The sequence below is a fragment of the Caretta caretta genome, chromosome 1 (genome assembly GCF_965140235.1).
Source record: "Caretta caretta isolate rCarCar2 chromosome 1, rCarCar1.hap1, whole genome shotgun sequence".
Classification (NCBI taxonomy): domain Eukaryota; kingdom Metazoa; phylum Chordata; order Testudines; family Cheloniidae; genus Caretta; species Caretta caretta.
In genome coordinates this window covers 271,123,876-271,142,021 of record NC_134206.1, presented here as the reverse complement: position 1 = coordinate 271,142,021, position 18,146 = coordinate 271,123,876, and the positions used below count along the sequence as shown (strand labels likewise).

Sequence of the window (18,146 nt, the reverse complement as noted above, 5' to 3'; positions counted from 1 at the left end):
TAGTAAAGCTGTAATGTGTGCCCAGCTGATCACACGAATTGAGTTGGTTAAAATGCCACTTAAACGGTCTTTGCATTATCTGTCACATAAGCCACTACATTTGAAAAGTCAATTTCATGTTGTACAATGGTCTTTATAACAACTTGTGCAACTGTAGAGTAGTTAACAAGTTCTAACTCCATTGTTTGTACAAAGCTTGGCAGCAGCTAGACAACCTTCTGAAACCTGCATCAGTTGTATTACAATATTTGCAATATACCGGTTTAGGCCGTCTACATATTCATGCACAATTACAGCTACATGCTGATCCTTCAATCCAGCGATCAGTTATTGCTTGTTTACTTCAAAGACACGGAGAAGATGGACTCGTCTCAGTGTCCTTGCTGGCAGGATCCAGCCCCCATTTTGTATGTGCTCATTTAGGAATTCTCACATTTGGGGATTGTCTGTTTTTTCTAGTGGGATGTTTGCACTGCAACAGGCCTCCACCTGGTCTTGTACTATCTTTTCCCTGTATTTCTGATTTTCACTGTGTCATGCAAGCAAACCAGTAATTGTGAGGAGTTGTTTTTGCTGCTGTCACGTCGCCCCTCTCTGCCCTTCATTTTCTTTTCTCTATTGCTACAACACAACGTAAACCTTTAATGTGGTCGACTATGCAGTCCTTTTTAACGTGATCAAGAACTTTGCTGCAAATTGTACAAAATAACTTCCCTTCATCCACATGCAGCACATCTTTGCCAAATTCTTTAACGCTACCCTCAGGCTTAACCATTTTAGGCATTGGTAGTAAACAACTCCAACAGCCAAAGCATAAGGCAGAAAATCGGAAGGAACAGATGATTCCAGAAATGAAAGATAATTTTGAGAAAAAAAAAACTGCAATATCAGCAATTTCCAGAAAACACAGGCCCTACTCATTACTGCGATTCGCTGTCTATGTCTCAGGTTCCCCTTTGCACCAAGTAGGACATCCCAGAGTGCTGTCACAGCCACGCTGGCTAGTGCATTTGACCCTTTGTTAGCAGGCTCGCTTCTGTCCTTCCCTTTAAATCTGCTGGGGGATACAGCAGTTTAGAGTGTGGTTCTACTCTAAGAAACCTCTACAAAAGGCACTTTCTTACCCAACAAATCTAGATGCTACCTGCGTAGAGTCAGTAATATCTGCCAACTTAAGGAACTAAAATATGTTTTAATGGTTTTGACTCTTTTTAGCCATGCAGAGCCAATAGGTGTACGATTTTATCTTCCCACACCTACTTATTGTTTTCCCTCAGAACTTTTCCACATCTTTTGTCTACTGTACACTCTTCTAGACTAGTTACACATTTCCCTAGCTGAGCCACTCACTGAACCAGGTGAGTCACATGTGTGACTGTACTGTCATTAGCCATCTCAATATAGAACAAATTTCAGTGTGCCCTATCAAAGCTCTCAGAAGCACCACTTTACATCACAACAAAGAGGAAGAAGGGGAATGCTCATTTAATCTCCTCACTTTCCCCCATGCTTCCTTACCAGCAATGCAAGCAGGTAAAGAGAAACTAGGGGTAACATTTTCAAAAGCACATGTGACTTAATGCCCATATCTTTAAATATTTTGAAATCAATGGGAATTAGGCACCTAAATACCTTTGAGGAGCTCGGTTCAAGTGGCCCAAGTCTCACTGAAAGTCGATGTGACTTAGAGGTTAGGCATTGCAACCCTAAGGCCCAGAGCCTCAAAGGTACTTAGGTGTTGCTCCGCTCAGCAATGCAATGCCTAACCCCAGTTGCCCAGCGGGCTACTCAGCCCTGAGCCAGACACTCAGGCTCCACATACAATACACGGGGAGAGTTAGGTTCCTATGAAAGGGATCCTCAGAAGCCAGCTAGCTTAAGCAAGCAAGGAGTGAACTACCAGAGATGGGTGAGGAGAGGAGAGGAGAAGGGCTTAGGTGACTAAGTGGTTGACTAGTGCACCTGGCTGATGGGCCAGAGATAGGCACCTCTCTCCACTTGGTGTCTTCAGCTGCAAACCCTCTCCTGGAGTTAGGCACCTAAGTTGGGTCACAACCACTTATATACCCCATGCCCTAGCAGCCAAAGACCTCTCTCTCTCTCTCTCTCTCTCTCTCCTGCTTGATACCTCTCTCACACTCACTTGATGCATTTCCCTGTGCCTCCAGCTGTCTTTTGTGCAGGTGAGTTTGAGTGGTCTCCATCCAGCCCTCCTGCTGCTTCTGACAGGTATCATGTCTAAGGTGTGCTCAGAGCACACCCACAGGATTGGACCCCCCTGGCAAAATAGGCATGCCCCTTCCTAGGTTGGGAATCCTATTTCAGGGCTTTCAGCTTGAGCTCAGGCTCAGAGCTGCTCATTAGCTGTGGAGCAGCGTCAGGGCTTAGGCGGCTTTGCAAATGTCAAGCAGTGGAAACGTAGGCATCCACATGGTTAGGTATCAGCTGAGCAGTGGTTCTGAAAACTTCAATGGCACTTAAATGGGGGACTTAGACACCTTAGATACCTTTGAGGATCTAGGCCTAAGTCACTTTTGAAAATTTTACTCCAGAAACATAGGAAAACAATTCTTAGCATGTAGAGTTAAATAATAACACTGCCTAGCTCTTACATAGTGTTTTTCATCAGTAGATCTCAAAGCACTTCACTATCTTTCATGTATTTATCCTCACAACACCAGTGAGGTGGGTAAGTAGTAGTATCCTCATTTCACAGATGAGGAACTGAGGCACAGAGAGGCTAAGTGATTTGCCCAAGGTCAGACAGAAGTCTGTGGTGGAGCAAAGAATTCAACCCATAAAAAGGATGGTAGTCGGTGTGGATATATTTAGGATGTTTTTAATGTAAGCCAGTTTACCCAGTTTCCAGCTCAAGGCTATCATACATGTAGCAGTAACTGTCCAGCACTAACGATCTCTGTTTATAATGCAGAGCACACTGACTTTCTTTTCTATTCTCACTACAGGTTTTTGATAGCACCCATCACCACTGTTCTTGAGCTACTGCTTTATCCCCCTAGCCTTCCTCACATGGCTGCCACTGCTTCCTTCAAATCTTGGGAGATTTTTGCCCCGCACACATTTACGCAATGCACAGCCTTGGCAGAGGGAACAAAGGAAAGTACTGCACAGAGTTCATGACCCGTTACCAGTGACTGGAGCTGTGGAGAAAAAGAATGGCAGGACGGATGGGAAAGCTGGGCCATTAAGAAATTAGGGTCCTTGAGGAAAAAAAAAAAAAAGAAAGAAAAAAAAAAGCCTTTTGTCCTAGCAGAATTGGAGGCATGGAATATTCAATATATATTGGCAACACTAGTACTTTGCATTGCAGGGGATCTACGAAAAGAGGTAATTTAAATCTTCAGGTTGATTTCAATGGAACTTCTTTACCTTAATACCTTCGTAATCTAGAAATATGACTTAAATGGGTATTTTCCCTGAGCACAGAATGGACATTATGAAGATGCCTACAGAATCTTTGGCGATGGGTACAGTGTTAGGAACCCATTGTTTGGGCTTGCTTCTTACAAAATTATATTGCCTGTATGTTAGTCCTATTAAATCTAATGCTCAAATATGCTCATGCATGGTCATGGACTGGATTGAAAATACATTTCTATGTCCCCTCAGAAGACATAAACGAGGGGCTTTTGATTAAAGTCTCAACGTTACCTGATCAGAAAGTTCCCTCTCCAGTGTTCTAATGACGCTGACACGCTCCTGGAGAATTCCACAAACATCTACGTGAGAATGACAAAATAGCACCTCTCTCTCTTAACACAGGTGCACCAGCATCCACCTCCAGTTTCCCATGTAGTGGCAGTAAAAGTGCAGCTCTACACAACAGGCTCTGAAGAAAAGCCAACTGCAAGCATTAATCAAGTAATCAACCTCACTAGTTTTAAGATGGAGCTTGATAACTTTATGAACAGCATTATATGACAGAGTTGTTCATAATACCAGGGGACTGGACTCAATGACCCAGGGGATCCCTTCTAATCCTACACATTCCTGATTTATTTAAAAATAGATTTCCCCCCTCTGCAGCCAACCCTGTGTGTATGTATCTATTCATTCTGATTTATAACACAGCACCCCTCTGCTACATGTATCTAGGTGCCTATATGTCCATCATTGCTGCATCTAGTTGACTCACAAAGCCCCACAGTATGCCAACATTTTTATGGCTGACTTAGAACAACACTTCCTCAGCTCTCGTCCCCTAAAGCCCCTACTCTACTTGCGCTATATTGATGACATCTTCATCATCTGGACCCATGGAAAAGAAGCCCTTGAGGAATTCCACCATGATTTCAACAATTTCCATCCCACCATCAACCTCAGCCTGGTCCAGTCCACACAAGAGATCCACTTCCTGGACACTACAGTGCTAATAAACAATGGTCACATAAACACCACCCTATACCGGAAACCTACTGACCGCTATTGCTACCTGCATGCCTCCAGCTTTCACCCTGACCACACCACACGATCCATCGTCTACAGCCAAGCTCTGCGATACAACCGCATTTGCTCCAACCCCTCAGACAGAGACAAACACCTACAAGATCTCTGTCAAGCTTTCTTACAACTACAATACCCACCTGCGGAAGTAAAGAAACAGATTGATAGAGCCAGAAGAGTTCCCAGAAGTTACCTACTACAGGACAGGCCTAACAAAGAAAATAACAACGCCACTAGCCGTCACCTTCAGCCCCCAACTAAAACCCCTCCAACGCATTATTAAGGATCTACAACCTATCCTAAAGGATGACCCAACACTCTCACAAATCTTGGGAGACAGGCCAGTCCTTGCCTACAGACAGCCCCGCAACCTGAAGCAAATACTCACCAACAACCACATACCACACAACAGAACCACTAACCCAGGAACTTATCCTTGCAACAAAGCCCGTTGCCAACTGTGCCCACATATCTATTCAGGGGACACCATCACAGGGCCTAATAACATCAGCCACACTATCAGAGGCTCGTTCACCTGCACATCCACCAATGTGATATATGCCATCATGTGTCAGCAATGCCCCTCTGCCATTTACATTCGTCAAACTGGACAGTCTCTACGTAAAAGAATAAATGGACACAAATCAGATGTCAAGAATTCTAACATTCATTAAACCAGTCGGAGAACACTTCAATCTCTCTGGTCACGCAATCACAGACATGAAGGTCGCTATCTTAAAACAAAAAAACTTCAAATCCAGACTCCAGCGAGAAACTGCTGAATTGGAATTCATTTGCAAATTGGATACTATTAATTTAGGCTTAAATAGAGACTGGGAGTGGCTAAGTCATTATGCAAGGTAGCCTATTTCCCCTTGTTTTTTCCTACACCCCCCCCCCCCCCCGGATGTTCTGGTTTAACTTGGATTTAAACTTTGAGAGTGGTCAGTTTGGATGAGCTATTGCCAGCAGGAAAGTGAGTTTGTGTGTGTATGGAGGTGGGGGGGGTGAGAAGGCCTGGATTTGTGCTGGGGGTGGCCCACCTTGATTATCATGCGCATTGTGGGGAGAGTGGTCACTTTGGATGAGCTATTGCCAGCGGGATAGTGAGTTTGTGTGTGTGGTTTTTGGGAGGGGGGTGGGGGGGTGAGAGAACCTGGATTTGTGCAGGAAATGGCCCAACTTGATTGTCATGCACATTGTGTGGAGAGTTGTCACTTTGGATGGGCTATCACCAGCAGGAGAGTGAATTTGTGTGGGGGGGTGGAGGGCGAGAAAACCTGGATTTGTGCTGGAAATGGCCCAACTTGATGATCACTTTAGATAAGCTATTACCAGCAGGACAGTGGGGTGGGAGGAGGTGTTGTTTCATATTCTCTGTGTGTATATAAAGTCTGCTGCAGTTTCCACGGTATGCATCCGATGAAGTGAGCTGTAGCTCACGAAAGCTCATGCTCAAATAAATTGGTTAGTCTCTAAGGTGCCACAAGTACTCCTTTTCTTTTTACAAATTAAGAAAACAGACTGTGTGTCAACAGATAAACTATTCTCTTTCTCTCTCCCCATTTTCCACCTGCAGGAGTAGCTGTTAATATTTAAAGGAGTCAGGACAGAGACTGGGTAGGAAAGTCTAAGAATATTAAATGGTAATAAGCACAGAAGTAGCAACCTTGATCTCATGCCTTTTAAACATTTTCATTCAGTCCAGCTTTGATCTTCAACAGGATTTTTTCCCCCCACCTCCCAAATATTCATTTCTTGTCAATCTCTTTTCTAAGAATGGATTTAATCTATACCACTCATCAGCTGATGACATCTTGTCAGGATGAATCGCTGTAACAGAATTTACTATGTGAACAGGTTTTTTCTATTCTCAGATGAAAACAAATGAGACACACACAGGAAAAATGCCAAACAGGGAGGCAATAGCCAATGCGAATTTAAATCCAAAATGCAGCTCGGTGTTCTGGGGGACTGAATGCCTCAGCTAAACAAACTGGCCTATAATAAAGTAAATTCAGCTAAATTCAGACAGGCAGGTCATCCAGTGAAAGAAGCTGGGGGAAAAGTTCCAAGAAATGAGAAGAGTGAGGACTGACAATTTGGTTTTTCTGTGGCTCCCTGGAAAACCCAGTTTCTCCATTCCTCTCTGTTAATTCCATCTAGCATCTCTCACTGGGTGACCTGACTATTAGTGAGATCACTGATATGTTTGGCTCATGCGATGGGGGCAGCACTCTCTCCATTTCAATATTTTTTTCTTGGTACATTTATCTGGGAGGGGTCGAATCTACAGGAAACTGGGGCAGACATAGGCGAGGATCTTCAACTTGTGTACCTCTTTGAAATCAGTGGGGATACATCTATTTAGGACAGCTAAGAAACTGGTCCAGTTTCACACTGTTTAGATATCAAGGTGATGGGGGTCTTAGAAATACTTCGAATAGATACACACATCTGTATATTACATATACAAAAGCATGTGTTGTACACAAAAAGAGCATAAGAAATACTTGTGAAAAGCTTACCACATCAGCTTTACCTGATCCGGCCAGTCTTTGGGCACAGAGGGTAGGATTGCGGCTACTGCCTCATTCCTAGGTGTGGTTTGGAAATATTATACAGGCATAACATTTCAAAGGTCACTAGTGATTTTGGGTGCCCAGATTGGGACATGTTAAAGGAGCCTGATTTTCAGAAATACAGGGCACATCCACCCTCTGAAAAATCAGACTCCTTCGAAGTGTCTCAAGTTCAGCACGCAGACGATGAGGGACTCAAAATTACTAATCACTTCTGAAAACATAGACAATACTTTCTCTACCACCGTTTCCAAAGTTTTGAGGGGGTAGGCCTTTTCCTCATTCTCGCTTCCCAGGTTACACACCTCAGCGGCTTCCAAAATTCGAAGTATCTGCAGTGTATCAGAAATCAAAGTGGTTCGTTACTGTCAAAAATATCCAGATTTGCCTGGATCCACATCTTCTAGAATCTTTGGCCCAGCACGCACTGCAATCATTGCTTTTACACCCTGATCCCTATTTTTCATTGTTGACAAGACACTGTCCTACCCAAGAACCTCTCAATTAAAAAAGAAACAGGTGCCAAGCATTTCATTATGTTGCAGTTTGACTGCAGGCCTGGCCGGTGGGTTAGAAATTACAGACAGAGAAAAAGACTGAAGTAATAAGTGGTTTGTAAAACAAAGTGTTGAAATAATAAGGAAGTGAAAGTCCCTTAGGAATTTCTGGCAATCATAACAAAGTAGGATTAAAAAAACCAAAAGTGTACCTAGAAGTACCATTAGAATTATTATTAAAGCAATCACTTTGTAGCATCTAGTGGATAAAAGGGTGAAAAGAAATAGCTAATCTAGATTTGTCAAAAACAAAACCATGCCAAACCAATTTAATTTTCTTCTTTGACAGGCTTACTAGCGTAACAGATGCAGGGAAGCAGTACACACAATTCACCTTGATTTTAAGTAAGGCTTTTGATACAGTCCCACACGGCATTCTCATAAGAAAACTAAGGAAATGTGGTATACGTGAAAATACTATAAGGTGGGTGGGCCAGTGGTTGAAAAACTGTATTCAATGAGTAGTTATCAATGATACACTCTCAGACAAAGTGTATCTAGTGGGATCCTGCAGGGATCTGTCTTGGGTCCAGTACTATTCAATATTTTCATTAACTACTTGAATAACTGAGTGTGTTATACCAATAAAATAAAAACCAGCAGGATCTTATTAAAGGGGAAAAGGCAAAATACCACATTTATTGTGAATACAGAAAGAATCATAGTAAGCAGTTAGTTATAGCTATAACATGCCATTCAATCTCATATTTATTCACACATTCATTCATACAAACACACACACACAGGTTCTGCAAGGTTGTTATCATAGTTACCAGCCTTAGAGTTGCTCATGCCAAGCCACTGGCCAGGTGGCCTGGACATAAGGAGGGAGCAGGGCCTTGTCAGATGCTCATCTGATGCTCCTGGAAGTTGGTTTGCAGAATCAGACCCCAAAGTTCTCACTTTTTAGAGTCTATTTTTATAGGAATTTCTTCCTATGCCAGTCTATGGGAATTGCTTCATCATGCTGTTGCTGAATCAATCAGCAGATAGCACATTCCTGACGGCTCCAAGATGTTATCTTGTTCTTTGGTTCTCCCATTCTTGAGGCTGTTGGGTGGATTCCAGTCTGCCCTCCGGGTGGGGTCCTCTGGTTATTTCCACTTGACGCCTTCTTCAGCCAATGGACACTGGATTCTTAGGCTGGCACCTCCCTGATCATTCAGTTATTATCCACACCAAGCATCCATCCACATACATCCTCTATCTCTATTTTAATCACAATTGTTAATACAACAAAAGGGTGGGGAGTCTCTGGGTGCTGTTTCTGTTGTTAGAGTATTGCTTTGAGTCTCTCTCTCTGTGAATTGCTTTGAGAACAGACTCTGTCTTAGAATGTACTAACACAATTAGCAGCTTGCAAGTTTCATACATAGAGGGAGAGAAACAGTACCAAAAACCAAGAGACCTCTTAATTAGTAATACCCTGGAATTTAAACTCTGGGGAATCAAACTCATTTGTGATTTTAATACAGAACTTCTTTAATATGATCCAACAAGTGGAGAGTATGCTTATAAAGTTTGTGGATGACACTATCCTGGGAAGCCTTGCTAGCACTTTGGAGGACAGGATTAGAATTCAAATCAGCCTTGATAAATTGGAGAATTGGTCAGAAATCAACAAGTAGAAATTCAATAAAGACAAGTGCAAAGTACTACAATTTAGGAAGAAAAAAACAAATGCACAAATACAAAATGGGGAATTACTGAGCACTGCTAAAAAGGAGGGTTATAGTGGATCACAAATTGAATGAGTCAACAACGTGATGCAGTTGCAAAACAAGGCCAATATAATTAAATCAAAGTGCAAAAAATTATGCTTCAGTTCTGGTAAATAGACTGAAAAAGTATTTATCTAGCTATATTAACAGAGACCAGAGAGCATTTGTACTAAACAGGCAGCTAGCTACTGGACAATTTTCAGAGTCCTTAGACTTGATCTTCTTTGCAGACTCTACCATTAAGCCCCCACCTAATTTATCACTAGATGCAGAAAAAGCTTTTGACAGAGTAAACTAGCAGGTCTTAAAAACCACTCTTGATACATTTGGCTTAGGCCCTAAATTTTAAAACTGGATTTCTGTCTTGTATTCCAACCCATATGCTGCTACGATAAGAGTAAATGGATATCTGTCAGAAAATAGAGGCACATATTAAGGATGCCCTTTATCGTCTCTTATTTTTGCTATGGTAACAAAAAGTTATTTGCCCAATTGATCAGGAATAATCCTAGCAAATAGAATTACAATAGGAAACAGGGAACACAAATTAGTGTTCCGTGCAGACGATGCCATAGTATTTGTTATGAATCCAGCTCACAGGACTACTAGAAAGGCAAGAGGTCATCTTAAAATTTGGCAAAGTATCTGGGTTTAAAATAAATTATGACAATCACAACTCCTGGATATAGATGTGGGCTCTGATCTACAGAAAGATCTACAGAAAGGGCAAATACAAATGGATAACGACTTCAATGAGGTGCCTGAGAATGCACATTTCTAAAAGACAGCAAGACAAATATTAGTTATACTCCTTTGATTAAGAAAAATCAAAACATATCTGAAAAATGGTCAATATATATAATTTCATGGTTAGGCAAAATTGCAGCAGTTAAAATGAATCTCTTACCCCAAATTAACTTCCTTTTCCAAACTCTTCCAGTTTTAGTCCCAGGAAGTTACTTAGATCAATTGCAATCCATGATAAATTAATTTGGGGAAAATTAGACACCCAGAGTTAAGCAATCTGCTTTATTCAAAGGCCATGGCAAAAGGGAGACTTTACCACACGTTAAGCACTAATATCAAGCTAGTCAGATCAGAAAGTTAAGTTACTGGCTAACACCAAACCCTAGTAAACAGTGAGTAGAGACAGAACAAATTCACTGTTGTGCAAACAAACTCTACATGATCGCCTGGATCAAGAAATTCCATGGGATAAAATGAATATAACCACCTTTTTATGAAAGCAACAGCAGAAACTTGGTATAGTTTATTTAAAAAACTAAGCCCATACCCATCACCTCTAACACCCATAGTAGATAATACAGAATTTAAACCGAAAGCCTGGGAAGTTTTGACGTTTGGGACCTCACGGGTATATCAAAATTCAGCCTACTGTTTAGAGACAATATATTTAGATCACTTGATGAAATACAACTTGCAAGAGACACCAAAATTTCAGTATATCAATACCTACAATTTAGACATTTTTCACAAAATGGCAAACATAAAATGACAGAATTTGAAAAACACTCACTACATCCATAAAACAAAATGGCTTACTCTCCATTCTATAAGTAACATCTAGAGATTGCTTTGTAAAGGACAAAACTATGTTCATGAAATGATGGAAAGTTGACAGACACTAACTGAGGTGTGAGAACATATGGCACCAGGGTCCCCACACTTAAACACATTAATAGAATTTTAATGTAGTTTTCTTTTATCAGTGGTACCCAACTACCCTTAAAATTAAGTTACAGTACAGGGATTAGCAAATGCTGGAGAGAATGTAATGAAATGGGAAGAGTTCTCCATAAATGGGGGATGTGCCAAAAAATTAAGACCTTTTGGAAAGCTGTCGGAGACTCCATAAGATGACACCCTTTTATCCCCCTGTCAGATAATGTATTTTTATTAAATTATCCTGAAAACTATGCATCTTATAAAAGCCATAAAAATTGATCATTCATTTTCTAGCTTCTGCCAGACTTACTCCTTTTCCACCACCTCACTATAGTAACTTCCCTAAATCTGTTAATTTGTATCAAAGAGTGTGGGAAATTCTGGTACTAGAAAATCTTCAAGTCAGAGTCTTACATTGTAGAAGGGAAAAAGATAACTACTTCAAAAGAGTTCCACCAGACTTCTGAGTTTGCTGGAAGAGAGTCATCACCCACCACCAAACCTAGTAGTTTGAGAACTTTCTTTGAATACCAAGGAAGGCAGAAACTCCTTCAACAACAGTTAAATTTAAACTTAAAGTCAAGCTATTAAAATAGGGGAAAGAGATGGGATTAAAAAAAAAGGAGAAATCTTAATATTGTGTAGAGTTTTGACAGGACAACTAATAAATACATTATGCATCTAAATGTAAGAAAAGCAGAATTCTAGATCTAATCACAAGACAATGAAAGACTGACACTATCAGCTGACAAGGCAGAAGAGTGAGACTTGAGAAGAAAAGCTGCAACCACAATATATGATCACTATCACAAACAAAGAAAGCGACTTGGTAGGGGGACTTCCACAGGCCAATTTATAATTGTGTATGTACTAAGTTTCTCTCTATTTAAATTGTAAAAAGACCAGCTCTGTTAATAAATACAATAAAATACACCAAAAATCCCAGCCTAAAGCCAGGAGAGAAAGGTAATTACACCATCTAAGCTCTAAATGTAAGCCCTCCTCTGACACCACACACTCGAACCAAAAGTATTTATTAAAAAGAACATGATCTGTTGAAAGGCTCTTCACGTAGTTGTTCATCATCAACTTTGTCACCCTCCAGAACACTGGAATGCAGGTCAGAACTCCTGTGAAGGGCTAGTAAGTAATCTAGCTAGATATGCGTTAGATTCTGTTTTGTTTAAATGGCTGATAAAATAAGTTGTGCTGAATGGAATGTATATTCCGGTTTTTATGTCTTTTTGTAGCTTAAGGTTTTGCCTAGAGGGATTCTCTATGTTTTGAATCTGATTACCCTGTAAGGTATTTACCATCCTGATTTTACAGAGGTGATTCTTTTACTTTTTTGTCAATTAAAATTCTTCTTTTAAGAACCTGATTGCTTTTTCATTGTTCTTAAGATCCAAGGGCTTGGGTCGGTGTTCACCTATGCAAATTGGTGAGGATTTTTATCAAGGCTTCCCCAGGAAAGGGGGTGTAGGTTTTGGGAGGATTTTGGGGGGAAAGACATTTCCAAGCGGGCTCTTTCTCTGTTATATATTTGTTAGACGCTTGGTGGTGGCAGCAATAAAGTCCAAGGGCAAAAGGTAAAATAGTTTGTACCTGGGGAAGTTTTAACCTAAACTGGTAAGAATAAGCTTAGGGGGTTTTTCATGCAGGTCCCCACATCTGTACCCTAGAGTTCAGAGTGGGGAAGGAACCTTGACATAACCCATAACTCCCCCCGGTGCTACATGCAGTTCACTTTGCCAAACCCAGGATCTGGACTTTGATGTTCACAATTTAAAGTTAGGGGCCTAAAGTTGCATTTCTTTCTTAGGAAAAAGGGAGGTGGAGGGGTGGGGGGGGGGAGGAAAGGAGAAATTCAACAAATGAATTAATTGCTCCACATTAATCACATTGACAGGCTAGAATTAGTGAGCTTTCTTTTAGAGCTCTCTTGACCAATCTGTCCATGAGCTACACTTTAATGATACAAAATGCACCCTGGAGGGATTTGTAAAATAGGTTACTACTGGCACATTTCAGGATTCTGTAAAAGCGGAGGGTGCCTTTTCAGAATGAAGGAAGTGAAGCAGAATGTGCCAACTGCCCTAAGCTAGGAAAGTAAAAACAAACAATGAAAATAGATAGCCTCAATCATCTTGTTTGTTTTGCCTTGGCTATGCACTGCCAGACTGAGTGCAACCATCAAACTCCAGCCTAGTACAGAGAAAAGTGCTGGAGAAGACACCAGGATACCTTCATCATCACCGCACAGCAGGTACAGAAGAGGTTTAATGACTGACAGTCCTGAATTCAGTGGACTGCTTTGCAGCTTCAGCTACCGATAGGTGCTGTAGTTACCCAAAGCTTAAATGCATAACATTAACTGAGCCCTAAATGCATCGCAAAACATGCGTCACCACCACAAAATGAGGAAACAAGAAAGAGCAGATCACGAAGCCCAAATGGATATGTGATCATTCCTTTAATAATGCTTTTTTACACTATCAGCTTCCTGATGGAACCAATTTTCAGTACTTATGGGAACTCCAGCTTGGGACAGCCCAGAGTTAAACTTGCACCGGTAAGGAGGGACAACTGAGAAAAATAAATTAAGAGCTGTAAGGGCCTGATCCAAAGCTCCTGCTTATCAAATCACAAGTCTCCACTGACTTTAACAGGCTTTGGATCAGGCCCAAAAGAGAGGACAGCCACGCAGCAGCATCAAGCTGCAATTCACACCTGCACATTATTCTTCTCTACCTCTCTCCTTCTCCACTAACAGTAAAATGCGCGTTGTGAGCACGTTGAAGTAAATGGCCTTAGTTGGCAAGCAGCTATTGCACAGCGTGAGCAATGAAGAGCTGTCCAATCTCCTGAAATCTCTTCATACATGAGCTTCTACAACAATGAAATAATCTGTGGCTGTGCAACGAACAACAGACCCATGCAGAAAGGCCAGGCCCCAACAGTCCCTGCAGGTGGCTGCTTCAAGACCTTATCTTCTCCTACCCAGCAATTCGCTCACAGGAGCGGCTTTCACCAACTCCAGTCATGCCACACCAAGCCCTTGACCAGCTGGATTTGCCTCCCATTTATAGTAAGATTTTTAGCCAGCTGTGGGGCCTGGAGGCAGAGCCCTTTTCACATTCTCAAGCTTCCCAAATGCCATAAGCAATAGCATGTGCTGCCAAGCTGACTCAGACCCTGCAAAAGTAACATCAGTTTCAGTACCTGCAGTCATGGCAACTAAAATCTAAAAGGAACTAATTGGAAGAGGCTTCAGATGTGAGTGGGAAAGTTCATCAGACTTGTGGGTTTACTATGGCTTTAGTGACCCTCAACACTTTCATCTCTGATAATGACAGGTTTCAGAGTAACAGCCGTGTTAGTCTGTATTCGCAAAAAGAAAAGGAGTACTTGTGGCACCTTAGGGACTAAGCAATTTATCTGAGCATGAGCTTTCGTGAGCTACAGCTCACTTCATCAGATGCATCCGATGAAGTGAGCTGTAGCTCACGAAAGCTCATGCTCAAATAAATTGCTTAGTCTCTAAGGTGCCACAAGTACTCCTTTTCTTTTTATCTCTGATAATGTGAATCTCCTAGTTTAAGTACGGAACTAGTTCTATAAAAATATTTATTCCTCTGATGATTTTGGAGAGTTCACATTAAGCAAACCTCTGGTTAGGTCTACACTGCATAGTCAACACAGGTGACTGGCATCCAGGTCTGAGCACCCAACTTAGCCTAGCCTGGGTGTGAGTGTCCCCATACAGTCCTACCCACATTACTGGGTCCTCACTGTTTCTATAGGCACCATGGGGGCATATTCCATGGTTCTTCTTGCAAAAACGTTCCAGAAATTTCTCTCAGTCAGTTGGGTCAACTGCAGGAGAACAAGTCCTGTCTTTCCAGGGGAACTGTCAGTGCTTAAAACAGGGGACGGGGTGCCAAGGCTTGGGTCACAGGCCTGGCTCAATACATAAATACAAAATCAAGCTGGGTCTCAGCAGGGCCACCTTTAAGGACCCTCTTACCAGAACTGCTAGGCCCAGATGACAACAGACCCCACACACACTTGTTTCAGACCACTGGGAATATGGGAAGGCACTGGAGTGATTCAGCATGGTCCCTCACTGCACAATGGGTGGGTTACTAACCTGAGTTAAGGCAGAGCCAGGCTCTCACCCACACCTCCAGCCAGGCAAGCTACTCTAGTGCTTAATGCATCTCCAACCCAGGCCAGATGTTTTTGTTTGGACAGCAGGGGGGAGTTTAAGGCTAAAACCAGGACTAACTGTGCAGCGCAGAGAAACTCTCCCTGGTTCACCTGATTAGCATGGTGGCATTAGCACTGCAGATTAACCCGTTGCCTTTTGTTTCCCCTCCCCCTTTGCTTACCGGGTGCATTTCACACAGCACAACTCATTTGCTGTTCTAGAGGGAAGTGACACGTTGCAAGACTGGGGGCTGCTATGAAGACAGCGTGCTTTGCTAATGCTCAGGCTCTGCCCTGCTCACCTGCTCTCGCTCTGCAGACAGGCACAATCGCCGGCCTCCGAGGTTGACGGCGGTCACAGTGCTCCAGCAGACACGGGAAACAGCTCGCACAGACTGACCCCACCTGACCAGGGCTCCCAACAGCCCGAGCCAGCCCAGCAACGGTTCCAGCTGCGGCTTCAGAGCAGATGAGAGCTATACCGAGAGGGGGGCCCCCACAAACACCGCCCGCTAGCCCTGCAGCCCCTGGCCACGCTCCGCTCCCGGCCCCGTTAAAGCAGCCAGCGGGGTGGCCCCTGCTCGGGCTGGTCGCGCGCCCGGCGCCGGGCAGCCCCGGGGACGCAGCGCGGGACGGGAGCGGAGAAGAGGCGCTGCGGGTCCTGCGCAAAGGCGAAGGGACGAGGCGCCCCGCAGCCCCACCTGAGCAGGCGGGGCTCCCGCGCTTTAGCGCGCTCAGGAGGCGTGCGCCTTTGCCCACGCGGAGGCTGGCTATGGAAAACCAGCGCCGGCAACCCCCAGGCCGGGGGGTCTATCCCGCCGCCTCCCCCGCACCCCGGGACTCGTTATCCGGCCCAGAGCCGGACCCTCCAGGGCTTCCGCAAAACTTCTACGGCGCAGAAACTTCTGCCAGTGCGAAGTAGGCGGGGAAGCTCGTCTTTGCAATGCGTAAAATGCACCCACGGGGGCCCCCACTTACACCCCCCCCCCGGGGGCTGGCGAGCACGGCGCGGCAAGCCGGAGCCACCCGCCAGCCCCGGAGGGACTAGTCCAGACACACGCGATGCGGTAGCTCCTGACGGCGCTTGGGGATCAGCAGTGACCTGAGGTTAAACTGCACCCCGCAGAGCCCCGCGCCCCGCTCCTTCACTCCGGAGTTAGTTGCGTGTAGAAACGACACCTCCCCCCGAACCCCATTAAACCGAGCGCCCGAGCCGCTAACGCCTGGGAAGCCGCCTCCGGCAGAGGCTCACGCTGGGCTGCTGAACTCAGCGGAGCAGAGCCCCCGAGCGGCCAGACCCGCACAGGGCAGCCGGGAGGCCGCTCCGCGCAGAGTCCCGCGTGCTGGCGGTGGGTGAGCAGCGCCGCTCACAGCCGCGCGCGGGGCCGCTCCCGCGCCCGCTCCTCCCTCCCCGGGGCCCGGAGACCCATCCCCCGCCCCACACACACCCTGACCCAGGCTGCCTGCAGCCGGTGCGGAGCGCGCCTTCCCGGGGAAACTCGGCGTGCAAAGGAGGGCTCGGCCCCAAAGGACCCCGGTGAGCACGTTTCGGGGGGGCAGAGCGCCCAGATCTCCCGCAGCTAACCCCCCCCCCCAGCACCAAGACCCCTGAGTCCTGGGTCGTGTCATCCTGATCCGAGCAGAAGCTGCCTGTTGGGCTCCCTTTTCGTTGGCTGCCGGTGCCCGGTCCGTCAGACACCCCCGCAGGCGGGCAGCCGTGGGGCCGGGGATCTCCCTACCCTGCAGCGATCCCAGCCCGCTGAGCCGGGGCAGGGCACTCCTACCTTCCGCAGCATGCCGGGCAGCCTGGGCCGAGCTCCTCGCACCGGCGATGTGCTCCCCTGCCCTCTCACTCCCTGGCGCGGCAGCGGCACATTTCTTGCAGGGGGATCTTGCGAGCGCACATTGAATCCCCAGGCACCGGAGTCTCTAGTGGCGCTCCCGAAGCCCGCTCCGCTCGCACATGCGTGTGGCACCCCCGTGTAGGTGCCCAAGCAAGCAGGGCGCCGTTATTTGCAATCAACACCGACTCGCAGCTCTAGGACCCTGGGCCAGCCTGACACTACAGCAGCGAGCGAGCAGCCGAGAGGGAGCCGCGCCGCGCCGCGCAGCCGCCGGGCTCCTCCAAGCACGGGGCCGGGGGGACCCAGGGACGCAGAGCTGCAGGTCCGCGTTTTTGCTCTGCAGATCGCCAGCCCCGTGCGGAGACGCCGCCTGTTCTCCCGCAGCAGGGGTGGCCCCGGTGGTGAAGCCGGGAGGCGGCTGCAGCTCAGCCGCTTACGGGAAGCTGAGGATCTAGCGGGAAGGAGGCTGCAGGGTCCCTCTCCTTGCAGGGGCAGTGCTCAGTTCCCCTCTCGCCCAGATCACACCCAAAACCCTCTGCAGTCAGCCACCAGAGACCTGCCTCTGGCCACGCCCGGCAGGGGTCAGCTTGGATTTGGTAGGAGAGAACAGCTGGCGCCTTAGGGGCTATTGGGGCAGGTAGAACAGCTGGAGCGATAGGGGAGAAGGCGGTGGAGTGAGCACTAGCTGGACAGCCTGGGGCGTAGGGAGGAGAAGAACTAGGGTCAAGAATGGGTTAGGTAAGAAGAAAGCCAGCTAGGGGAAGAGTCGTGGATGGATGGGAGCTGCCTGCTTGTGCTTCCTCTTGTAAAGTGCTGCTGGCAGCAGGCCCACGGGTGCGGGGCTTCATCTCTTATTTCATACAGGGCCCGAAAAATCCTAGGGCCAGCCCTGCTGGAAAGAATATGGGACCAGATCATGGAACCATAGGGTTAAAAGGGACTGCAATAGTCTAACCCACTGCCAAAATACAGCTCAATGAGGCCCTGATTTACACAAGCTGAGGATTTGGCCTAAAGAGTTTTACCTGTTCCAGCAGAATGTTTAGGCCCTGTACCTAGCCCAGAGCAGAGGAGTGGTCCCTC

General features: G+C 45.6%; 1 protein-coding gene across 2 annotated transcripts in view; it reads right to left on the bottom strand.

Moving 5' to 3' along the window:
- Positions 1-17,540, bottom strand: part of TMCC3 (transmembrane and coiled-coil domain family 3) — a 239,276-nt gene extending 221,736 nt beyond the window's left edge. Inside the window, exon 1 of one of the 2 annotated variants that reach the window (XM_048835573.2) lies at positions 17,004-17,540. In XM_048835573.2, the coding sequence (XP_048691530.1) occupies positions 17,004-17,015 (12 nt within the window). In that variant the 5' untranslated portion in view covers positions 17,016-17,540. Of the gene's footprint in view, positions 1-15,521; positions 15,862-17,003 lie in introns of those variants that run through there. The other variant, XM_075124284.1, reaches the window with a different exon arrangement.
- Positions 17,541-18,146: the final 606 nt, after the last annotated feature.